The sequence below is a fragment of the Terrapene carolina genome, unplaced genomic scaffold (genome assembly GCF_002925995.2).
Source record: "Terrapene carolina triunguis isolate 2854851 unplaced genomic scaffold, T_m_triunguis-2.0 Scaffold95, whole genome shotgun sequence".
Lineage (NCBI taxonomy): Eukaryota > Metazoa > Chordata > Testudines > Emydidae > Terrapene > Terrapene triunguis.
Genome location: NW_020664446.1, coordinates 6611736 through 6638165, shown reverse-complemented (window position 1 = coordinate 6638165; position 26430 = coordinate 6611736). Strand labels below are relative to the sequence as shown.

The 26430-nt window shown below is 46.5% G+C and overlaps 1 protein-coding gene across 1 annotated transcript in view; it reads right to left on the bottom strand.

The window, feature by feature from the left end:
- Window positions 1–26430, bottom strand: part of SORCS3 (sortilin related VPS10 domain containing receptor 3) — a 464482-nt gene that overhangs the window by 14774 nt on the left and 423278 nt on the right. Inside the window, exons 18-22 of the mRNA XM_024208853.2 lie at window positions 25340–25511; window positions 17067–17253; window positions 11108–11241; window positions 6306–6429; window positions 2760–2872 (exon numbers count right to left, since the gene is read on the bottom strand). Coding sequence (XP_024064621.2) covers window positions 2760–2872; window positions 6306–6429; window positions 11108–11241; window positions 17067–17253; window positions 25340–25511 — 730 coding nt within the window. The remainder of the gene's footprint in view (window positions 1–2759; window positions 2873–6305; window positions 6430–11107; window positions 11242–17066; window positions 17254–25339; window positions 25512–26430) is intronic.

The window sequence follows — 26430 nt, the reverse complement described above, 5'->3', positions numbered from 1 at the left end:
AGCTCTTGTACAGAATCACTCCTCCTCCTTAACCTTTAGAGCTAAGGATGGGCCTGACCGAACCCAGGGATCCAAAGAACCCAACTTCTGCGAGGTTTAAATACAGACCAACAGTATATCCAGATTTTTTGCACATCTCCTATCTTTATAAAAGGCTGACTCAAAAACCCAGATCCAAGCAGCCCTGTTTCAGCACACCCACTGCTGCGCACACAACTGATGGTACCTGAAAAGGAGGGTATGAACCCATTATGCACCTACAGATCAGGTTTCTGGTCACCCAGCTGCCTAATTTTCATGCACAGATGGCTGTCTAGTAGTGTCGGCTGGGTGCTCCCTCACGTTTGTAGTTGCATGAGCATAGCTCAGAGGCTGTAGCTGAATATTTGGTCCCAACAGGACACAGAGACAAGTATTCTTAGATTATGTCTATTTTGCTTTGCGCCTTCCGGTGCTTGCAATACCAGAAAAAAATCAGCCGGCCTCTTTTTGCAAAGCGACTCTGAATTTGGTAAAGGGGTAAAATGTTCCTGTTTCGTCAAATGAACCACGTTTTCTCACAGTGTGAAAATTAAATTGCTGAAATTCCATCAACTGCCAATTTTCCATATAGTTTTGCTGCCTGTGAGAAACGGCAAATAGGAATGTTAAAATGTAAAAAAAAAAATCACTTTCTGTTTCCAAGAACAGCAGAAAATAAATGTGAAGGAAAAGCACACGACGTTTCTCTTGCTTCGAGCCCATTACAATCAGGAATTTTTGCTTTGATCCATCACCTGATGAGACATATAAACAGAGTCCCTGGCTGCCTGCTAGCATTAATTATTCCATGCCACTTTTATTGTTTTTGCAAGAATTCATGAGTGTTCGCTCAGAATGGCCTGGTAAAATCCAAATGAGGGTTAGTTACCCTCTGTCTCAATAAAGTCCCTCCCCATCCTGCTGTCTTAATAGGATGAGATATTCTTCACTTCCTGTCTCAAACAGTTGTGTAGTGTTGATATGTGCTCCACTCCACAGGAGGCTAAATATCAGATGAAAAGACATCTCTCTCATTCCAATACAGATAGATAGATTAGATTAGATCTTCTGACCTAGCACTGATATGCAGCTTCCTATGGAGTGGAACACAACAGCACATAGCAACACTATACAATTGTGTGGGACTTGCTGGGATAGCCGGGCCTACCAATTTACCCTAATTACGAGCTCAGCTGTAAAAGTGAGTGTAAGTTCATAAAGTGTCACAAGAACCTATAACAACAGATGTTATGGGGAACAGGTGCAAAGGCAAGACAGACTGAATTAGTCCAAACTAAAAGGCCTACTCATGTAACCCAAGGATTGTGCTAAAATCATGCTTGGTAAACACGAAAAGTGTTCAGCCAGGAATCAATGAACCAACATTGGTATGTCAGAAATTAGGTCTAATAAGTGGAAAAAATAATGAGGGGATGCGACTATTCCACTCACCACTTCCCTTTGGTGTCCTCAAAAATTGGCTACTGGAGCAAGCTTTGCCATCATGGCAGCCACCCCCACTGTCCCCTGGGACCGTGGGCCTTCGTCATCCTGAGAGACGTCCTAACCAGACCAGGCCAGAGAGAGGGGCCCAGATGATCACCTCCACCCGCTCCAGCTGAATCCTAAACACCACCTACCTCCCCATGTGTCCTTTTCGTTGCCTACGCTATTTCTTCCCTTTCCTATCTCTCTCCTTCTTCCTTCTCGCTAATAAGAGTCTGGTTTAGCCCACCAAGAGTGCATATTTTGCAACACTGCTGTAAGCTTGAGACCAGAAAGAGGCAGCTAAAAGTCATGCCCTAAGCAGCCTGATGCTGGTACAAGTTTGCCAGGTCTCAGAGTGGCTGACCAGACCATGCGCTGGGCTTGTGTTTTTCCAGCAGTGAGCTTGCAAGTAAGAATCAACACCAGGGACAGAAGCTGCATTTTCTATCTTTGGTGTTCTTTGCTCTCCCACTTTTGTGCGTTTGTCTGGTTTTATCTTCTAGAAACGGGATCGGACATTAACAACAACAGCTTCAGCCCATCTCAACTATCTTCTTTTTTCCTCCACAGGACAGCTACTACTCTCTTTAATACCACCTAAAAGACTGTCAGACATGGGGTTTTTTTCCCCTTCTAAAGACTCTCTCCAACTAATGGGAAAGAGAGCCAGGGACATTGTTAAAATAACAGCCTTATTTAATACTTCACGTTTCAAATGCTTTTAACTGTTTTTCCTTCTTTTCTGTATGTTCAATAAAAGGTAAAAGGGCTTTTTAATGGTGTGTTTGCCAAGCAGCTTGAGGTCTCTGTATGAGAAGCCCCAAACCTTGTTTAAAACCGTTTCATGGTGGACAGCGTCTGGGTTATGACAACATCTTTGATTCTTTGGGCCCATATATCCCACCTAAATTAATACAACAGACAGGAAATAAGGAATATCTTATTCTATTAGCCACTTTACAAATATACTGGGTTTGTAAACTGCTTTGGGATACTTAAGGTTGAAAAATGCTATAGAAACGTTAATAGTAGTAATTATGTTGAGTACAAATCCCCTAATGTGTTTTGTTTTACAATTGCTCAGCGCATTAACAGGCTGCTGGTGACAACTCCAAAACGATAGCTTCATTATGGCTGTTCTTTCCCATCCTTTTCTCTTTTTTTTTTTTTTTGCTATTCCGCTATGAAACTCTCTGCATTTTAATTGCCTTTCCATTGTTTGGGAAGGAGAATGGGAACCAGGCACTCACCTGCACTAGAGCTCGCTTGATCACTTTGCTAATATCTTGTCTCCACTCGGGGATGTCAGGATTGTGGTAATCCAGATTAGGGGAAAACGACAAGAGCTGAGACTGGAAATACTCTGCGGATATAGAGAGAATAATAATAATACTTGGACAGTACATAGGGCCTGATCCTATGCCCATGGAAGTCAGTAAAAGACTCCCATTGTCATCCCTGGCTTTGGATTAGAACCACAGTTCCTTTTGTCAAAGGATCTTAAAGCCAAAGAGACAGACCAACACACTGCAGGACACAGATAAACACACAAAACAACACACTGCACTTATAAAGGGCCTTTCATTCCAGTAGCATGCCATGATGGCACTTTGGAGCCAGCGCCTCAAAATGGGTTTGTTCGCTTGCACTGTATTCCGCAGAGCAAATGCTGACGGTCAGGAATGCTTTTTTTCCAAAAGCAGCCATTATCTGTTTGTTCTCCTGGCACGTTGTCAGGAATGGTTAATACCCCAGTAAATCAGACACCAATAGTGCTAATGACACACAAATCCAGGGAAGGCTATTCACAAGACGCTCCAAAATTACTTCCTAATTAATTGATAGCTAGGGTGGGGGTGTCCCAGGTTGGTTTCAGTGACAATTTTTTTTTAAAGTACCCAAGCCCAGACAGGTCCTCTAGCCTGCACTGTAACACCCCCTCCGCCCCCGTTGGCACAAGCGCCTGCCTCTGGACCTGCCTCCCCGTATCTCTCTGACGCATCCTCTCTTTTCAAGTCTCATCTAATGTGTATTGCTCCTTCCTGGTCCACGACCCCCTAATGTCTCCCTCACTCTGCTGTCATGTGGCTCTGTAATTCTAATGCAGCACCACAAAGTCTAACAAGATGCACTGGGATGTCTCAGCCTTTGAGGCCTTGAATTCGACTTTCCACAGCCAACAGCAGAGCTCCCTCAGTTGCAGAATGTACTGATTCCTTGTATGTGTTTGGACTTGGGGCCTTCATCATCACAGCCTAGATGTCTACCACTTGAGCTAAAGGGATAACTCCATTAGGTGGTAGCAGCAGTAGGTTGTTATCCTCTAGAGGACCAGCCACTGCTGGAGGACACAACACAAGCTCTTCCAGTATGTTAGGGAGTCAGATTTCCACCACACCTAGAGCTTGTGTCCCTGAGGGCCAGCGTTGGAGGATCCACTAGCCATCCTGCAAGGCATTCCTCAGTGTGAATTTTGAGTGGGCTATTTTGTTTTCTTTTGAGGTTTTGGTTTCCAGGTTGGCTTGTTGACTCTGGGCATTTCAGACCAGAGTTCTTATGGAGGGTGGATGGATTTGAGCCATTATGATGTCTGGAGGTTTCAATAATTAGTATACAGAACCCAGGTGAAGCGCACAACATTAAACATAAACTCTTTCTGGAGCAGGGACTTCTGGGGCATTTTGTGATTCATGTGTGTACTGTGAAAGCACCATGGAGCCCTGAGCTCTGGTCAGCAACTCTAGGAACTGCCACAATACAAATAAATAACGTCAATAATAATTTCCCAGAGTGGTCTCGGGGCTCGGACATGAACTGGGACTTGGAAGACCTGCAATGTATTCCTTGCTCTGCCACTGGACTGCTGGCTGACCTTGGGCAAGTCACATCCCTGTTCTCTGCCTCAGTTTCCCCATTGGTAAAATGGGGACAATTATATTGACCTTCTCTGTAAATTGCTTTGAGATGTACAGATGCAAAGCCTATAAAAGAGCTAGGTATTATAATACGCAGATAAAATTTAACTTGACAATAGCATCAATGAGGAATGCCACAGATGTTGCCATAAAAACCACAGGTCTTGTCATGCTTTTAATGGCAAGTGCTATCCTTTCTTTTTAGGTGCTGCAGCATTATTAAATAAAACACACACAATAGAAAAACTAAAAGGCAAACAAAGGTCAGGCGTGCACTACAAACCTCGGTATGACTACGTTGCACATGGGCGTGAAAAATCCACACCCCCGAGAGATGCAGTTATACCGACCTAAGCCCTGGTATAGACAGCGCTCTGCCGATGGGAGGGCATCTCCTACTGACATAGCAGCATCTTCACTAACGTGCTACAGCTGTGCCACTGCAGTTTTTTAAGTGTAGACCTGCCCAAAGTGAAACTGACTTTTGTAAAGTGAACTCAACCCAGCCTCCAGTGCTTCACCCTTCACCAATGCAAACAGTGTAGCATTTCCAACTGTCCATCCAAAACCAGACAGTAGGTGCATATATGACATCTTCCTCCTTGGCTCACATACCAGGGATCAAACTGGAGATCTCCAGCACTAAACGCATGAGCTAGTACAGCTTGACTTTAAGAGCTCCACTTTGCTCGATACTGCTCTCAAACACTAAGATCCTTTGTGTATTGGGCACAGAGGGGCACCTCTACATATTCTCCCCAGTGGATTGCAGATACTCAGCACATATTCAAGCTCTGTTGGATTCGTCTCCTGAAGAATCTTATTTCCCAGTTCCAAAGACAATGATTTCCCAGAAATTTTACAGTGCCTCTGACCACACTTGAAACGAGGCTGATTAAATACAGATTTACTTACATAGGCTAATAGTAACTGTGTGCTATTAAATCATGTTAGCAGATTATTAAAATCCACTGCATTTCCACAGCTCCACAGTTGATAAATACATATTTATCTGGTTGTTAAATCTCAACAGCTAGCTTTCTAGTAGCCACATGAGCATTTATTTAACACGTAATCACTGGAACGAGACAAACATTCAATGCAACCTCCATCACCTGACGCGCACATATTTCAAAACCTTGCTATCCGAGCAGGGCCCTGTTCCTGACGTTAGCTGGGGAGAACTGGATAATGAAAACAGAGGGTGGCACAGGGAGAGAAGGCTGTGATGTCCTGGGGGTGTCCCCTCCATATCCCTGACCAGGACTCTGGAATGGCCCCGCTGTGAATCCAGTCCAGGATTTGTATTGCGCCCAGTGCGGAGGTTCATTAAGTGCTGTGTGGATTCCCATGCAGTGCAGACATGAGCTATAGAGCTCATAGTTATGTATCTTACTGTGAAGTCCTAGGCCCAGATCCTCAACGGTATTAAGGTGCCTAACTCCCATTGATGTCAAATACCCCCTTGATTACAATGGGAGTTAGAGGATCTGGACCTCAGTGCCTGGGAAATAACAGAGTCCAGGGCGGAGTCCCAGACCCAGAGAAAGGGGTACTGCAATTTAACTAAAGAGCTTTGCTAGATGGATTTTGTTAATGTGCTTTAGCCAAATCTCTCCCGCTTGGGATCCTCCCTCAATCAAACCTGCTCTCTGGTCGCCTCTGCAATTGGGGAGCTGGCCAACAGGCCCTGGAGTCAGAGGATCCTCCAAACACGTCAAGCCCTGATAATCTGGGACCCTGTCCCTGGGGTAATCAGGCTTGTCCCGTACTGAGGTTCAATAGGGAAGCCCCTGCCTGCGTTCTTCCGCTGGACTCTAGAAGGCCCTTGGGTTCCGCTTGCCCCCTGCTTGGGCTTTGCTTGCAGTCGGTGGAGCATACCATGCACGGCGATGTCCTTCGTGTCCTGCAGGAGGGCACTCCCAGCAGAGACCTGCACCGTGATGGTGTTCGTCCCCTCGGTGGCGAAGGTGTAGGAGACGCTGCTTTCTAGGGTGATGAGGGGCTGCAAAAGGCAAACACAAGCAATGATGACAGAACCCCGTTCTAGGACTGGGGTTACAGTATCTTCTCGGACTCACAGAAATGACAATGGAACTGCCCTATGGGGCCATTTTATCCATCCCACCACCAGCTAATACAGCACTGCTCCTCAGGGCTTTCTGCTTTTATACAGGACTCAAGTCACGGCCCTTCCCAAACTTCCCTTATGGAGACTCTCCCGCGGCCAGGTACGTCTCTGACTATTGCAAATGCTTCCTGACATTCAGCCTAAAAGGTTCCTTTTCCTGAACTGCATCCCCTTCCTCCTAGTTATACCCACGTAGAGCACAATGAGCAACTCCACGGTTGGAGTGACAATAGTTGCAGAATGCCTCACAGCTCTTGGTTAGCCAAGCTATAGACAGAGATTGCCTTGAACGAGAGTTTGGAGCCAGGTTGGACCCCGCCCCCAACACCCCAATTTGGATGCCATACCTCCCCCAAAGTGTCCAGACCCAAGCTATGGCAGTCATGCCTAACTCAAGCTAGATGTTTAACTCTGCCTATCTATCTCAGTAGCACTGTGGCCTTCGTCGCTGTCATCTCTGAGGACTTGACATTAACACATGGATCATCACAACATCCCTGCGAGGGAACCAGGGTGGTGCAGTGGATGGAGTGCGGTAGTGGGGCACAGGAGACCTGCATTCTACTCCCAGCTCTGCTAGTTGGTGACCTTGGGCAGGCTGCTTTGCCTCCGTGCCTCAGTTTCCCCAATCTGTAAAATGGGAATAATAACACTGACTCAGAGACCGAATGAGTGAACTTGTCTGGTCACACTAGCCCTATAGTGCTTATGCCTAGTGAGCTATACACTCACTACATAGACGCAGAAGAACAGGGTGCTTCTAAACCACAGGGAACATTAGCAATTGTCCTACACGTTACCGGCCATGATTCCATCCCAAAATAACAACAGCCAATGTTGTCTTCAAAACTGCCTTTTTCTTGTGTGTGCCTGTGCTGGATGTTGTATTATTAAGGCTGGTTTCACCTGCATCATGGAGTTTTAACATTCAGCCAATTCCTTCAATTTAATTCAAGCGTCAAGGCCTGGGAACTAACTCTAAATTAAATCAAGTCGTTTAAGATTCATTTGCGCAACCGTATCAGACAGCCGGACACATTTATGAAACCGAAACTGTGTTAATCCAAGCAAGCTGGCCTTTGGTCATAGTGCAAACGCAGCAGACCAGCAATTCACTAGTGTGTGTGTGTGTGTGTGTGTGTGTGTGTGTGTGTGTGTGTGGGGCTGCGGAGGCAGAAATGGCTACACATTCCCCTCTTCTCCGGTGGAAGGAGGCTCGGAATGGCAGGTGGCCCAAGCAGGGAAGGGATGTGCGAGTTCTCAGCTGCCTTTGTGAGCACAGGGGTGTCTCTGGACCTCTGGTGACCTCCCAGCGGAAGCCCCGGGTAGCACGGCCTGTCCTTCCTTGGCTTTCACCCCCAGCCCCTACAGGGAGCAGCTGGTATAAGGAGGTATAAATTACCCCCCTCTCTAAGACAGCCGGCGTGTATCCCAGGTGCAGCCCACAGCTGTCCTTTGAGCCGATTTGCTCCTAAGAAAAGCAGCCTTTTTGCCTTGAATTGGTGGCAGATCCCTGACCCACAACAGTGCACATTAAACGAGGATTGGAGCAGGATCCCACTCGCCCCGTGACATGACTTAGTGTAACCCACACACCTCCTGGGTGTGGTGTTCTGTCCCATCTAGTGGCACCAAGACCACTTACAGAGAGAGAGAGAAAATGAGTCTGCTTAACAGCCAGTTGGCTGTTAGCTCACACAGTAAAAAAAAAAAATGGAGATATCCTATCTCTTAGAACTGGAAGGGACCCTGAAAGGTCATTGAGTCCAGCCCCCTGCCTTCACTAGCAGGACCAAGTACTGATTTTGCCCCAAATCTCTAAGTGGCCCCCTCAAGGATTGAACTCACAACCCGGTGTTTAGCAGGCCAATGCTCAAATCACTGCAGTTCTGGAGCATGCGGTGATTTCCATATCTGGGAGCCATACGGGCTCTGCAATGCAAAATGGCCTGTGCTGTCATTGGCTGCCTCCCTCTTGGCAGTATCCATGAGAGGATCCAGAGAATGCTGCTCAAGCTTGAATATCCCCGGAGCTAGAAGGGGTTGGTGCTGCAGAGAGAAGCTAAACTCCATGCTCCTCTCCCTCCTGCACCCCGCGAGAGCCCCTTCCCAAGCAAAGGTTGCTAAAGAGGTGGGGATACTGCTACAGAGGGGGCAGATTCCCCCTTCTGAAGAGAGGGGCCCCAAGCTCTGATCCCAGGAAGAAATGGATGGTAATAGGGCCAGCTGCCCCCCAGAACCTCCCGCCAGGAGTCTGTCCTGCTCCATAGGCCTGGTGGCTTCCCCCCTGCTGACTCTGGCCCTGCAGGAGTCTTGCACGCCCCCTGCAGTCTCTCTACAATCTCCTGAGCTTCCCCTCTCCATCACATCCTCCTGGGGCTCTTTGTAGGGCCATCGCCCTGCTCTCTGCTAGGTGTGCCTCATTCGGTCATCAGAATTGGCTAGCTCCAGCCCCTAATGGCCGAGCCACGCTGGTACAAGGACACAGAGAAAAAAAAATGAGTCATCCTTGTAAAACATTCACCATTTACATAGGAAGAATCAGAAAACGCATGATCCCTGAACGCGAAAATCCACTGTGCAACGACGATCAGTTGTTTGCATTCTCCCCAGTAACACCCTATTATTACCTCTGTAGCTGTCCTCGCGCAAGACCTAAATAAACACACAGGGGCTGTGCGAAGGCTGCAATTATCCGCGTCACCCCTCTGCATTCAGAGTGCCCTGCTAATTTACTATCCCACGCCAGAGTTTGGGAGAGAGAGTGGGTGCCCGTGCCGCATCTCTGTATTCCCTATGCCATCTGTAAGCCAAGTGCTGCGAAGCCACAGGACACATCTCTGGGGCATGGGTGTATTTGTAACATATCCTGCTTCCAGGGCGAGGACGTAGGCAACAACTGGTGCATGGCAATGGATTAAAGTCTACAGGCAATTCTGGATCCCCGGGTTGACACAGGTGAAAGTGACACAAAAGGACACCTTCTTCAGAAAGCCAACCCCAATGTCGTTAACAGAATCCGATGAGACTAGATAGATGACTAATCACCTTGCTGTATTACTAGCATTAACTATTTTTACTCCATGCATTTCTAACGCATCCCTCACCATGGCATCTATATCGGCCTATACTGTCCATGGGTTCGAGGTTACACTGAACGGCCCAGGATTCCACTGGAAACCAGTCACTTACAGATCTGAGACTCTGCAAACAAATTGCAGAACTGTTAGAGCTAAGAAGAGATCTGCAGCCACTTAACTCCACTTTCCCATCCTTATCTTATTTTTAAAGGCTCAAATGTTCATACCCCATTCTTAACATGACCTCCAGTTTTGCGGGCACAAATGACCGCAGGCACCATTTTCCACCTGCAATTTATACTGCTTTGATGTCTAAGGCTATGTCTTCCCAGCAAAAATAGATGTATTTTTACATCAAGATAGCTAATTTGAGCGCTTGCCTTGATGTAGTTAGTCAAGATCAACCCCAGTTGGGGAGGATAGCTATCTCAAAGTAAAAACCACACCTTTTTTGCTGTGAAAACACAGGCTTAGTTCATAGACTATCAGGGTTGGAGGTCATCTAGTCCAACCCCCTGCTCAAAGCAGAACCAATCCCCAGACAGATTTTTGTCCCAGGTCCCTAAATGGCCCCCTCAAGGATTGAACACACCCTTAGTTTAGCAGGCCTACGTTCAAACCACTGAGCTATCTCCCACCCCCACACACTTCTTGTGAATTAGGGATGTAGACGTTGAACTGACCAAAAACACCCTCGCAAAATTGCAACCACATTACTTCTCTTCGCAATTTACATCTGCGTAAATGGAGGGCAGTGTCTGAAACTGTAGCCCACGGGTCTCTCAAACAATGGAACCTGCATTAAAGAGCGTCGCCAGTAGGCAGTCTCCTGACTTATTCCTTTAGAAACATCTCCAAAATCTCCAGTCGAATTCATTTCAACTTTTCATACAGAGATCCTTTGTAGTAGGCAACTGATTTTTGCCAATCCCTTTGCTTAAGAGAGGTTTCACTTTTATCTTTAATATGTGCTCATGGCCCTGAACAATAGGCATGGTCAGGCAGGAACAACTCATTGGGAGCCTTGCTTGAATTTCTAGACAGCGATAGTTATTTGAACACCAGCAGCTTTAAAGTACTGTGTTGGAATTGAGCATTATACACTGTATACTGGTATATAATGGAAACACCAATGGTTACTTGAACACCAGCAGCTGTTAAATGCTGTGTTGAAACCCAGCATTATCCAGTATATAGTGGTATATAATTTTGTTAAGTTGCAAGCAAACTCAGGTAATAACAATGGTCTGCCAAGCACAATAAGCAGCAGCGGCAAAAATGTAATGACTCCTGCAACACCGCCACAAGGGGGAAAATACATCACAATGGGCAAAGTTCAGATAACGAACAAACCTTTTTAGATCCAAGGGAAAAAAACTCAGCAAGAGCAGCGTGTTTTCATTGCTGCTCAAACAATATTCTGCCCTGCCAAGCCACTGAGGTAAGTACAATATGATAAAAAGGGACCGTACCTTGGTGCTGTTACCAAACCACCAGAAGTAGGTAAGGGTCCCCGATTGACTTGGCCATACCACCGCGGTAAGGTTGACTTCCTTATTCCTAATGGCAACGAAGGGTACGTTCAGATGGACATGCTCCACTGGACCTGCGGGAGGTGATCTCATCATTACAGGCATCTCGGTAAGTCCTCCCTGCACAACGTTCTACAATGACGTAAAGCAAAATTCTCTCCTTTTTTAAGTCAATGGAGTTCCACCAGCATGAATTTGGTGCAATGGAGGAGACAATCAAACCCTTAGAAGTTTACTTAGTGATAGACGATGATACCAGATTAACAGCCCTGGAGTCTCCAATTCTTTGTTGAGCTTTTATAGGGTTGCATCATAGGAGGCAGGTGTGCAAGCTTCCCCCAGGCAGCCCAATCACTGTATCTCAGACTTGGAGCTGGGATGCACAAGCTGTTAGGGTTTTACAGGGTGATTTAGAGTCTCTGCCCATTCAAACCTTGGCCAGTTGGAGCCAGCTGGAATGATGCTTTTTATAACGTGGACATCTGTCTGCTAGGAACCAAACTGAAACCCACCAACATTGCACAGGTCACCAAACAGCTCTCAGATAGCTATGGATTTCAATCTCACCAGCTAAGCTGGGTCCTCTAGGTGAAAGGGCCCATAACCCATTACCAACCCTCCAAGCCATGTTGGATGGACAAATTTCCCCCCTTGATTAAACAAACCTACATAGCAGGGATGGGCAAAATCAGTCCAGCTAGGGTTTTATATGGTTGTTCATCATCATTGTATCTGAGCACCAAGACACATCGGAAAGGACCCTCCAGCCACTCTTTAAACTGAAAACAGTCCTCTTTCTTCGTGATTTGAACCCAAAGCCCCAATCGTTTTCAATATTATTAATAATAGTATTCCAGTAGTACCCAATATCCACAGTTATGGTCCAACACCACATTGTGCTAGGTGCTGTACAAACAGAATAGAAAGATGGGCCCACCCCAAAGAGCTTACAATATAATACAAGACAAGAGGTAACAGGTGGCTACAGACATAGGAGGACAAGGAAACTATGATACAGTACTGGTCATCGTGATAGGCAGTGGTCAGAGTTTTTTGTGGGCATCACAGTAAAGGATGGTTTTAAGAAGGGATTTGAAGGAAGAGAATGAGGTAGCTTTGCAGAGATCTATGGGGAGCTTTTCCCAAGTGCAAAGGGGCAGAAAGCACAAAGATGCTAATTTGAAAATGTAACTAGTGAGTGATTAATATTCATAATATTTGACAAGCTTCCGAACTTGGTATTAACTGCGTCACGAAGCAGAAATACCAAAACGCTCTAAGAACATTTATGTTTGAGGTATTCATGACCTGATCAAAGCCAGGTACTAATAAGAGTCTTCTGAGAGCACTTGGTCTCATGAGATTTCCAGAGCAAAGAAGTTTGAGTAAGTCTGGGCAAGCATCTAAACTTCTTGCTCCTTTTTGATCTAGAGCTATACCTGGGAACTTTTGGGGGTCAGCTGTCATTAGTAGTATTTTCTTCTCTACTTTTGGTAATTATGGGCCATCTTTATCTTTCGACAGTAAGACTTCTGAGAAGAAGAGCGAACCGAGAGGTTAAACAGATAACCTCCCTTGCTTCTGGAATGGTCGAAAAGGTGACGATGCGGCAGGAAATCTTGTCGCAGCAGCAAATGGCCAGAAATAACTCTAGTGCTCACTCCCAGTGCATGACAATTGAGAATTCAGTTCCTCGCCACAGAAATAAAAAGAACAAGAGAAAAAAAAAACAGATGGAGAAAACGCTAACATTTTCGGTTGGAACTTCAGCTTTTTCTCCATCTGTTTTTCCCCCTCCTCTTGCTTTATTTTTTTGTGGGGAACTGAATTTAAATTGGTCATTGAGATGCACTAGGCATGCTAGCGTGTTGCTGATTATGTCTTATCGGTGCTATTCAGATCTGGTAGTCAGATGGACCACTACTGTTAGAGAGGAAAGGTGGGTTTGTGGATAACGCTTGGCCTGGGGCTAAGTAGAGCCAGGTCTGATTCCCAGTTCTGCCACAGACTCCCTGTGTGACCCTGGGAAAATCACTAAATCTCTCTGCCTCAGTTTCTCCTCTCTACAACGGGAAAGTTAACCCTTCTTCTACTGGACTTGTAAACTCTTTGCAGGGCAGGGACTGACTCCTACTATGTATATGTACAGCCCCTAACACAATGGGACTCCAGGCTTGGCTGAGGCCTTGGGTGCTGCAGTTATCTCCTTTTGACGGGGACAACAAGGCAGCCAGACACCAGACACGTGCACTAGCTTTCTAGGAGTGAAGGAGTTGCCCCAGTCTCTCAGATGCTCTGAGAACACGGCCTCAGTATACCCTGAGCGGGGGTGGAGTGAGGAGGCGAGCGGTGAGGTGAGCAGCAGGTGGGGGGTGAGGAGGCAGGAGGCGAGTGGAAGGTGGGGGAGTGAGGAGGGACACAGGAGGCGGGCGGGGGGTGAGGAGGTGAGTGGCAGGCGCATGGGCAGCGGGTAGAGCCCCCCTTTGGGGAGGCTAGCCCCCAACTCCACCCCTTCTGCCTGTGCTCCCCCACAGGCAGCTGGAGCCCCGAGACCCCCTGACGTATATGATAATAAGTTGAGATCATTAATATACTGACCTATAGGAGAAGGGCACCCGAACATTAGTAGGGTGAAGAAATACAAACAAGGAAGAGGGGAGAAATCGCTATTGAATATGCATTAGACATAGTGGCATCAGCGGAACAAGTTATAAAAAGTTCTATCCCAGCCTGCGGGCAGGAGGAAAGAGAGATTTAACCCTTGGGAGGTGCCAGAATGGTGCCCACTGGTGATGAGAAGGAAGGTGATGGTGATGGAGAAGATAATGGCTAACACTTCAGGTTGTTCTGCATGGGATGGCATGAGTATATGGATGTTCAGATGTACATTCTGTATTGTCTCTACCTACCTTGATGGGCGAGAGTGTTTGTGACTTTGCTAAAGGTATTAATAAACTATTGTAAGTACAGAAGGGTTCCTAAAGTGTGAGGGTTGCAACTGTGCACATCGGGGTTCCCAATTGAACAGTAATTTTAATAATACTGGGCCTGATCTTGAGACAAGCACCTGTCAAACCTCAAAGTGATAACTGGGAATTCTTAAGTAATCAATATAATTAATACATAATCTTTAGATCAAGCTACAGGTCTAAAGGGACAGTGATGGGGTCTCAGAGGACAAGGGAGAAGAAGACAAAGAGGCTCAACAGGGCCATGTGAGTCCCTGGCTCTAGGATCTCAATACCGAACAGCAAATCCAACAATAAAATTAAATAATCCCTGAGCAATGGGTTGCTATTACTGGCTAACAACTACTTTTGTTAGCTAATGGCCCAAGGTGAAGCCAAGAGCAGTTAATGCTCCAATAACTGGATGTTAAATGCAGTTGTGATTGATTTTGAGGGAAGTACAAGCATGATACAAGATTCCAGGGACATTTTTACTCTTTCACGCACCTAGCTCGGAGTTTAAAACTGATCCTCTCCACTGGCTCTTGCCATTTGGAAACTTTAGACAAGTGTACCCCTCGGGGAATGCAGCAAATGAAACGCAGGAGGGAGAGGTGGTGTATTTGCAGGCTGAGGGTGAAGATAGTTGAGCTTCATGAACTTCCGTCAGGAATTTGAATAAAGGGTATAGCAGTGACTGCAACAGGATCTCTCAGACTAGGTGGTCTAATGGTCCAAGCACAGGAGAGAACGCTCCAATCTCCTGCATTCTTAACCTGGTTTCTACACTCATTCACTCTCTTCTGTGGCATTAAGAAAGTCACTTAACTACTCTGGATCTCAGCTTTCCAATGTATAAAATGGGGTTAATGATAGTTACCTCCTTCACTCGCATTTGTGAGGATAAAATACCTAACGTTTGTCAAATACATTAAATATGAAAAGCACTATATAAGTACTCACATATTATTAATGCCCCAGAAAATGTTCCAGGCCTAATGGCTTTGCGATATTTAATCAGCATTGCCCACCCCAAACATTCAAAAATCACGAGTCACAGACCCCAAAATCAGGATAATAAAAAGGAATAATATATTTGGAGTTTGTTTTATTTTTCTTCTGATTTCTGAGCCTTTAGAATATGCTTGGATCTCATTTTCAAGCTTTTCTTGAAGCCATGAGGCCTAGCAACTTACTTGGTTTCAAAATGAAAGCTGAGATTTTAACATGGTCACATGACCTTAGGAACTGGGGCTTTCAGAAAAGAGGAAATATCAAGAACAGAGATTCATCGAAATCAGGATATCTGTCCCACTGAAAAGTCCAATATTTCTATATTCGTTTTTGTCCCATATTGAGACATACTAAAATAGCAAAACTTTTTCTAACGTGAAAAGTTCCAAACAATTTTGATTCAGAAATGTTGAAATGTTTTGTTTTGAGTCAGTTCAACTTTAAACTGTATCTGCCTCTGTATCTGTTAAATCAGTTTTTAAACCAGTTCAGTTAAACTGTTGTGAACCCCTGTTAGTTTGGTCTCAGAAGGTATATTTTCACTGAACAGCTAACCCTAGTGATCCGCACCTGGGTGTGAGCAGCCAGGATAGCGTAGCTCAGGTGTGAGCATGCCCACAAGAAAGCCCTACTCATGTTACTGCATCCTCACTGTTTCTACACTCGCCCATGTGTGTCGGGGGGGGACGGACATATCCCATGGTTCTTTGTGCTGAGAGGCTCTAGGATTTCTTCTCAGTCAACAGTGTCAGTTGCGGGAGAACTTTTGTGCCCTTTGGGAGGAATTGTGGAGAAGGGCATTGGAAGACTATCAGCATTCAATTGATTTTGCCTCATTCTTCCCTCAGTGCCAGGCACTCTGGGTGGGACTACATAGCCCACGATGCACCACATGGCTCAATGAAGTGAGACTGAGGTGCATCATGGGAGATGCAGATCAGCCAAGGAGTCCACAGGAGAGAATGGAGGCACAAAGCACCCAAATTACAACTCCCAAAGACACCACAACTTCTTATGTTGATGCAGTTAAATGTTGAATTGACTTGAAACCAAATGTTTTGGTGCAGTTTAACAAACTGAAAGGTTTCAACTCATGTTGAAGGAACGCAAAACAATGTATTTCATTTTGAGTTGCCTGATGGAAAAATCGAAAAATGTTGTCCACGGAACATTTTGAGTTTGTGGAAACCACATTTTCTGTCGAAAAATCATTCTGATGGAAAATTTCCAACCAGCTCTAATCATGAGATTTGCAATAAAGTCATGAGAGGTGGTAACATTATTTTTTTCTTGCAGTGTATTTTTATGGATCTGTTCCATAACAGCACTAAGCCAAGCCAAGGCAGTGTGTGTTTCTGGGCATTTATATTGCTCCTCCAGAAGCTTGTCTGCATCTCTTTGGTCTAGAAACTGATGGGAAGACTGGTGAGACCAGGTTCACTTGGGAGCTATGTAGCATTTTCTGCTACGTTGGAGATACTGATGGAATAAACCAATCTTGTGGTGTTTTCTCTTTTTTAGAGCTATCCAGAACCACAAAGTGCGGCAGCAGATGAGAATGAAATATAAACATCACAAACAGTAGCTAAAACTACCTGAAATTTTTCAAACCCTAAGGAAAGGTTTGAGTTGTGTTTTGAGGGATTGATTCATGCGGTCTGAAGTATGTTCATCTATCCCCTGCATACAGAGCTGGCCCTTTAAAATCCCTCATTGCATGTGTGAAAGGAACATCTTCTTTTACGCAGTGAAATTCACCCTGCAGGTCAGGATGCTACTTAAAGGGCCGGGAGTGCATGTGCTCTGAGCCATGTATACAGGCCGGGATGAGACATTTCCTAGGGTGACTGGCCTCACTGAAGTAAATGGGAGTTTTTCCATTGGCCTCAATGAGGCCAGAATTTCATAACTAGAGTTTAGCGCCGACATCTACTTACAGACCACGTGCAGGAAGAGGACGGCAGTGTCGGAGCCCAGGCTGTTTTCCGCGTAGGCCGTCACCTGAAAGATCCCAGCGCTCTTATAAACATGCCTGATGCCCTCCTCTATGGGGCTGAAATTAGCATAGGACATGGCAATACCATCTCCGAAATCCAGCTGGATGTTTGTCCTCTGGAGATCGCCCTGCAACAGAGAGCACTGCGGTTAGGAAGTCGGCCGAGAAGGGTGATTGATGTTACACACCCCATCCCGCTGCTCAGCTTCACTTTGTTAGTGCGAAGACAACCCCGGCACATGGCCAAATGCTGCAATGCCCCCAAACACAGCCAGAGCCAGCTCCAGCTCTTATTTAATATCTGTTACATATCAGCAATGCCCAGAACAACCTGGACATTAAGAGGTGTGAGCAGATGTTATCCTCCCACTCCTGATCCAGTGGTTCAAGGGTGCAGAACGCCACTACAGTGCTGCTTACGGGGCACCCGATATGTGTCTATATTGGGGGCAGTTGAGGTGGGAGGAGCTGCGTAGATGGCAGGTTACGTCTCTGCTGAAGGATTAGCTAGGAGCGCCTTCCAGGTGCTGCTGGATTGCACTGCATACAAGAAGAGGGGGGAGTACAAATGAGTCTTAGGCCTTCTCTACTTGCAGAAGCTGCAATGGTTTCATTTAAATCAGTTTTTAAACCAGTTCAGGTAAACTGTTAGTTTGGTCTCAGAGGGTACGTTGTCCCTGAACAGCTAACCCAGGTGATCAGCACCTGGGTCTGAGAAGCCAGGTTAGCTTAACCCAGGCGTGAGTGCGGTCACAGCAAAGCCCTTCCCATGTTACTGCATCCTCACTGTTTCTACACTCACCCGGGTGGGTCTGGGGAGGCATATCCCATGGTTCTTTGTGCTGAGATACTCTAGGATTCTTTCCCAGTCAACTGTGTCAATTGTGGGAGAACTTGTCTGCCCTTTGGGGGGAATGGTGGGGAGGGCATTGGAGGACTGTCAGCACTTGAGTGACCTAGCCGGCATCCTCGCTGCAAAGTGGACAGGTTCCAGCCTCAGTTAAACCAGGGCCCGAGATCTAACCTATGCCCTTAACTGCGTGAGCTAGCCTGAAATTGGAGCACCTACAAACCCAGGTCAAAGGTTTTGCTGTGTGGATGGTAGGGAGGTTTGGGCTAAAACACCAGGTAAGCGCCCGAGTTAACTGCAGTGAAGACAGACCCAAAGTGGTTTATTTTTAAATTTGTTTCCAATTGGTTAAATCAAAATAAGCCTGTTTAAACCAAAATAAAAGCGTCCACATGGCGTTCTTCACCGATTTAACTAAGTCAGTTTAAAATCACCCCTTACATTAAATCTGTGTAGCTCTCTGTGCAGATAAGCACTCACGGCCCGAATCCTTTCTTTAAGGTGATAAGGATTCCAATCGCATCCAGTTTGGATTGGGAAAGTCGGTAAAAGAGAGAGAATGTTTGAATCATAGAATCATAGAATATCAGGGTTGGAAGGGACCTCAGGAGGTCATCTAGTCCAACCCCCTGCTCAAAGCAGGACCAATTCCCAACTAAATCATCCCAGCCAGGGCTTTGTCAAGCCGGGCCTTAAAAACCTCCAAGGAAGGAGATTCCACCACCTCCCTAGGTAAAGCATTCCAGTGCTTCACCACCCTCCTAGTGAAATAGTGTTTCCTAATATCCAACCTAGACCTCCCCCACTGCAACTTGAGACCATTGCTCCTTGTTCTGTCATCTGCCATCACTGAGAACAGCCGAGCTCCATCCTCTTTGGAACCCCCCTTCAGGTAGTTGAAAGCAGCTATCAAATCCCCCCTCATTCTTCTCTTCTGGAGACTAAACAATCCCAGTTCCCTCAGCCTCTCCTCATAAGTCATTTGCTCCAGACCCCTAATCATTTTTGTTGCCCTCTGCTGGACTCTTTCCAATATTTCCACATCCTTCTTGTAGTGTGGGGCCCAAAACTGGACACAGTACTCCAGATGAGGCCTCACCAATGTCGCATAAAGGGGAACGATCACGTCCCTTGATCTGCTGGCAATGCCCCTACTTATACAGCCCAAAATGCCATTAGCCTTCTTGGCAACAAGGGCACACTGTTGACTCATATCCAGCTTCTCATCCACTGTGACCCCTAGGTCCTTTTCTGCAGAACTGCTACCTCGCCATCCTTGGGATGCTCCACTCCAGAAATCAAACAGATTCTATCTCTATAGCTATTCAGAGAGAGGAGAGAGATTCCAGCTCAAGACCAACCACTGCTCCTGAGTTTAACTTGCTTTCGTGAGCTGCTGTGAACAGCCTGCTCCCACGCAAGTCAACAGCAAAACTCCCACGTGCTATAATGTGCAAGGTCAGGATCAAGGCTAATGATGTAGATCCACTACATGCTGGTCTAATTAGTGGAGGGAAACTACCATGCAGCTCAGACCCAGTTAATGCTTCTCCAACCCGCCTCCCTCCCTCGGACTTCACTGGAATAAACTACTATATTCGCAGGGCTGCATTAAACCCCAAAGAGGCCAGGTGATTAAAAGCACCATTTTGCATTTGCTGTGCAAAACAGGGATAGCTTCCCACAATAATAACCAGATTTAGGGGTAGATTCTCTGCTCTGGTCTGCTCTCTCTGTGCAGGTCACGTGGCACGAAGGGAACAGAAGCCTTCCATAATTCCCTGCTTGGGATGCCCCCCAGTGTGATAGCATCCCCAACAGGCTTAAAGCTGAGAGGGCTGGCTCCCTCTCTGCTGCCCTCAGGGTGCATTGGGGGCAGAGAGGAGCATTGGATAGAAAGGTTACTAAAGGAAGGTTTTGAATCAAGGTTGGATTTTTTTCTAAACGATCAGCTCTAGGAATTATTCTGGGGAAATTCTCTGGCCTGTACTATACAGCGGGTCAGACTAGACCAGGGGTGGGCAAACTTTTTGGCCTGAGGGCCTCATTGGGGTCCCGAAACTGTATGGAGGGCTGGGTAGGGAAGGCTGTGCCTCCCCAAACAGCCTGAGGCTGCGGGGGAGGGGGGACAGCAGGGGAGGGGCCGGGGGCTGATCTCCCTGGCCAGGAACTCAAGGGCCGGACAGGACGGTCCCGCGGGTTGGATGTGGCCCACAGGCCGTAGTTTGCCCACCTCTGACCTAGATGATTACAGTGTCCCCTTCTGACCTGGGAACCTACAGGACATTTCTGTGAGGGCCTGCACTGAGCCCACAAACTCATTTAATAGGGAGGTCACTGAACATATGGTAAAAAACAGAGCTGGTCTGGATTCAGTCCTGGTGACCTCTGGGTGAAAACTCCATCACCCATCTCTGGAGTCCCATGCTCGTCCATGTCATTTTCTTTTTGTTTTCCTCATTGCTTGGTGGCTGGGTTTTTGGTTTGTTTGTTGGTTTTTTCCCCCTCTCCTTCCTACAAAGGGAAGGTTTTGATGTGGAGATTAGGGAACAGATTTCTAATAGCTAAACAGTAGCAGATGATCCTTCCACCCAATTACTGGCCTCGCTCTTTAATGCAGAGCCAGTGATTGCGCTAATCTGCCTTTCCCCATTTCCTTAGCTGCGGACTGGTATTTGGAATATCGAAAGGTGGCCGCTTGCCCCACGTGCAAAGGGTTTATGAATATAAATTAAAGTGGAAATGAAGTGGAGGCATTTCAAATGGATAAAAATCATTGCTCTCCAGATATATTCAAGAGGCACTTTCTATAGCTTTGGTCCTGTACACAACTCAATGGGAATGTGGTCATGGCCTGCCGTAACACGTGCAACTCGGTCAATGGAATGCACGGGGCAGCTGACGGGCAGCGGGAATCGGTGGAGATGGGTGTTACCTATAAGATACCCTTGGCAGCTCTTCCCCATTGGAGCTCAGCTGGGAAAGTTTTCCAAACCGACGGCTGCACTGGCAATTTGTCAGAAGCCCACAAGGGTGCAGAGAATGGGTGAAATCTTGGCCTCACTGAAATTAATACCAAACTCCCATTGATTTCAATTGGGCCAGGATTTCCACCCATACCTTTATAGATTTACATATTTTTACCATCTAGGAATAAATATGCAGAGTCCTGAGATTTGCTCAGGTTTGTTCTTGTCTTTTCAGTTCGCTAGCAATAAAAACCTGCAGTTGAGCGGCTTTGTCCTCACCTTGCAGTACCAGAGCGAAGGCTGCAATGTTAGGGAGCTGATTTCAGTGGCACAGCTCCCACCTGGTGCCGAGTGGCAGGGGGAACCAGGGGCTCACTTACTCCATTCCCACCTACTTCAGCAAAACAATAAAGAGACTCAGACCTATGCTTACTTGTGTTTGCCCGGACCCTAGGTCCAGGGAGCTCATGTGGGAGTGTATTCTTATTCCTTCTTACTCCACTGCTTAACTGCACAATCTAAGTCACAATCCAGAACTAAATTAATTAAAATAGAACAAAGCTATATATACCTTCAATATATAAAACCCACCACCATGTGCTTATTGTAGGATTACCAGCATGGAGATCTTTTAACACCCCGCTACGCAATAGGGTGAAATCCAAGATCCACCATAAATCTAGGGGAAATGATCTTTCGGAAGAACATGTGGCACAACCTTCAGCTCCTAATGGATGAGCTTAGGTCCAGCCATTCATACTAGCATGTTCAGGACACCCAGAAAGAGACACAATAAAAGTCACTGGTAACTGAGCACAGAGCCATTGGATCAGATCGTCGTCCTGTGTTGTCCACCAACTTGAACGGAGCGACACACTAATCCCATCTCAGGATCTGGCACACTGTTATAACACTATGAAGCCAAGCACATAACTAACACACGCACAACCACACACACACACTCACTCACTCACACACACAGATGCATTAGTATTTTTTAAAGCCCTGTCAAACGTACTTCTGGCACAAAAACTAGAGGGAAGCAGGGATTTTACTATATTTCCTCAAGTATTGTAATAATCAGAGCTGAGGAAAATGAAAATGTCTTTGTTTTCTCTGAATTTTTTTTCCTACGGTTTTCAGGTTTGTGTCAAAAAAGCACGAAAACTGAATTTTTTTTGTTTAAAACTTTTTGATTTTACCTAAAAAAAACTCGCATGGAAAATTCTCCCTAACAGAATTTTTGTCATGAAAATTTACATTTAATTGAAAATCCATTTTTTATTAGTAAAATGTTTCAATGGACACATTTTGACCACCTCTAGTAACAATAGATAGCTCCAGTGCCCTGTGCCTAAAATGTTATCGTCTGATCCCTTTTCAATATCTTAACCCTACCGATCTGTTTATTCACCAGCTCCTTCAATCCCTGAAACCTTGTGCCAACACAACTCTTCAACTACCTTGCCTGCAACCTTATTCCTGTCTGTTTATCATTCTTTGTCTGCAGCTGTTCCGCTCGAGTTCCCTAATAAATTACTACTAGAGTCCTAATTTTTAGATTGTCTGTTCTTTTCTGAACTCCCACTCAATAATGTCTCTACAAATCTTTATACCTTGTCAAATCTAAACAGATAAAAGAATCAGCCAGGTAGACAAGAAATTCCCATTGTGCAGAAGCAGGAGGAATATGAATCTATGCAAAGAGACCCTGTCATCTCAGACGGGTTACAATGAACCATTTAATTGCATTATATTTTTTTTAATGAAAAATATGTGGATGCTTAAAAAAACCCATCAGGTTAGAAAAAAGTATGAGAAGACAGCATGATACCATAGCTAGGGCACTGAACTGGGAGACAGGGAAGATGGCTTCTGGTCCCAGATCTCATAGTGACACCATAGAATCATAGAATGTCAGGGTTGGAAGGGACCTCAAGAGGTCATCTAGTCCAACCCCCTGCTCAAAGCAGGACCAACCCTCAACTAAATCAGGACCAATCCCCAACTAAACCAGTGACTTTGGGCAAATCATTTCACTTCCCTAATACTGTTTCCCTTCCTATCCCTCCTCTGCCTTTTCTGTGAAGACTGTGAACACTTTGGGGCTGGGGTGGTCTCTTTTTATGTGTTTGTCCAGCTCCTGGCTCAAGGGGTCCTGATCTTGGTTGGGGCGCCTTTAGAAGATACTGTAGTGCACATAATTCATAATCAGGGTATTTTGGTTAAAAGAAATCAATGACAAAAGTTTTACTTTTAAAAATATTTAAACACCTCCATTGAAATAGACCAGAAACAGACAGGGAAGCTGACCAACCTGTTTTTTTTGTCTGAGCTGAGTGAACTACACAAAGATAAACAAACAACACAGAACGCCAAGTAAACCTGATTTCTCAAATTCTCTCTTTCTTTTTACCGAGGATGATTAACACTTATATTCTGATCCCATCTACACAATCTGCCCTGTCATTGTGACACGGGGAAGGCATTTGATAATTGCCCATGTTTCTTTCTTGTGTGCACATTCAATGTCTGCCGGGAGATTTTTAACCAGGAAATTATGTTTTATTAAAGGTATCCACAAAATGGCCGTGTCCAAAATGGATACAAGTTGGGATTTTTAAAGAAGCCTGATGGATTTAGGCCCCCAAATACCATTTCCGTGGGATTTGGGTGCCTAATGTCCTTACACATGCCTTTAAAAATCGTCCTGCGAGCGTGCCATGAATCGGTGACCTGTCAAGGCTTTGTGTCAATCCACTGCCTGGTGGTGAAGTTTTCTGGACAAACGCACCCCAACGAAGGCCTCCTTGTTGAATACAGAGAGGTATTAGGGGGCAAGCCACAGCAATCGATTATCCCTGGGAGGTTGGCAAAGGGGATCAGAGCAAAGGTCTGTGATTTCCAAGAGATCCTGACAAATCATGTGCCAGCGGCTCATGGCAACATGGTGGTTCCAGATGCCACTCTGAGTGCCCTGGGGACTGGATCGCTCGAGCATAATCCTCAGCCACATCAAGCTCCCCCTCGGTGCATCTGAATGAGGGAGGTGAAAGTGGTGCTAAGTCGCACATCAAGCTCTCCTGATCCCAAAGGCCAGCCCCTTAGGGGCTGTTATACTGATGGGGACTGGCTACGGGGCAGTAATCTCTGGCCCTGCCCCCTCTTACTCCCAGCCCTCTGCAGTCATGACCCCAAGCCCGGGTGTGTTGGGGGCAGACTGGATGGCACACAGCCAGCTGCACTGGCTTTACCCCATACCAGAGCTTTACCCCAGCTGCCCCTGTGTAGCTGCCTGAGCAGTGTAACCACCCAGAAGCAGGGCAGTGAGCTGGCCCCTCTACTTAGCCACAGATCATGAGCAGTGGCAGTGAAACCCACCCAGACACAGATTTCTCCATTGCGTCCTCAACTCTGATCTCCAGGGAGCCCCTCTACGGGAGAGAGAATAGCTGAACCTCTTGTGCTCCATTCAGCCATTGCCCTCTAAGCTGAGACCATCAGATAGGGAACTAGGTAGCTGAAACCACAACGGGGATTTTTGCAACATGGTCAATTATATCTCTAGGATCCTCAATGGAGGCCATCAGGCAAAAGGTCCTTTTATTGCAACTGCTGTCAAGGCCCCAGGAAACGCCCTTAGCCAGCGGATGTGGGGTTGGCCACAGAATCCACCACCCGCTGCAGAACTGTGTAGCGCGACCTAAGCTAGCATTGTCCATTGCACAGCACCTAGAACCATGGTCCACGACTACGGCTCCTGGGCACTACCGCAATACAATACATGGCCATCATCACTCCCTATAGTATCAGAGGGGAACAGCCGCTAGCCAGAGGTATACTTCCTTATTCAGAGCTTGTATCAATAGTGCAGGGGTCTAGGAGGGGAGTACCAGCATCACTCGGACCTGGGACTTCCTTATGACCGTGACAGACAGAAGTTCTAACCTCAGACTGGGCTAGTGTTTCAGAAGGAAGAGAAGGGGAATGGTCTCAGCTGGATTTCTATGCCCATCTGAAACAGATGATGGCTGGATTTTCAAAGAGGCGTACAGAAGTAAGGAGCCCAATTCCCATTGAAAACCAATGAGATTCGGGCATCTCACCGCTCTTTGTGTCTCTGAAAATCTTCCCCTACGATTATGCCCTATCCTGGCGTGTCTTTCTACAGGCTTGGGCTAGACAGCCCCGAGGCTGCTCCAGCCAGCAGACACCTTTTCATGATAACTAGTAGAGCTTTGCAGCCCTCCCTGCATTGGGAGGTTCATCATTCCACCCACCTTCTGTGAAAGGCTTCAAGTTTGGCCACCTGAATGCCATTCTCCTAATGAAGCCAGTAAATGAAAGGAAGGGGGCAGCCCGCACTTCAGTGGTCCAACAAGCCCAGAGACCTACCTCTTCCATAAGGATGATAAAGGTGGTGTTGTGCCCTTGCTGGGCAAGCAGCTTGCCGTCGGTGGTGAGGACGTGCAGCCCACGCGGGGCTTTCCCGGGGCACTGCTCCGCTTTGGCCACGTATTTTTCCCGCAGCCCATCCGTGCAATTGTTAGACACAATCCTCCGATACCTGGGGAACATGGACAATTCAGGTGGGGCTCGGGAGAGTAGGTTTTATTTTTGTAACGTATGCATTTCAAAGAGCTGCCCCAGGCTGACAGCCCACATGCTCCCCTCAAATCAAAGAAACTCAAAGGCTTTATTAATCCGCAGAAGCCAAACAAATCACAATCCAGCCTTCTCCGGGGACCCTGGCTTCACCGGTGAGAACAGTTTCATATTGTTGAGCCGATTCGCTACATACCACTCTAAAAGCTAGAGAAGGCCTATTCAGCTCCCTGTTCCGTCTCCCTGTCTCCTGCATTATGGCATTTCATTATGCTTTCGTTACACTGTGTCTGCTCCTATTCTGCTCCAAGGCACCCTGAATGATTTGGCAGGATCTTTGTCCAGCTCAGTTTTAAATGATTCAAGGAGCAGGTTTCTCTTGGCTCCATTCAGAAGCAAAGCAAAGAGATTAACTGCCTGTGAGGACACTTGGCAATTTGTTGCCTTGTTCCAGGAGATTAACCCTCCTAGTCATTGCCTCGCAGAACTGGGGAAGGTGAGCAGGACTTCAGCGGCTCTTCCCCACTCCAGTGCAGCCCTGCTGTCAGGGGCTCCCCTGGCTGCAGCCAGACCACTTTAATGACAATCTTTCACCGTGGAGTGGTTTCCTAAGACCCGTGAACACGGCCTTACAGTAGCCCAACTTTCATTGGCAACCCTTCAGTAAACAGCCAGCATTTGTGAGCAAATTGGTGAGCAGGGCATGGCACTCATGAGCAACCCTACAACAGACCTCCAAGTAGACATCTTCTGAGGCACACAAAGAATGTTAAAATGACAAACCAGTGTCTGCAGCCCACTATTCCGGAGTGACCCTACCAAAACAAACCAGCATCTGCAGCCCAACGTTCTGGAACAACCCTACCAAAACAAACCAGCGT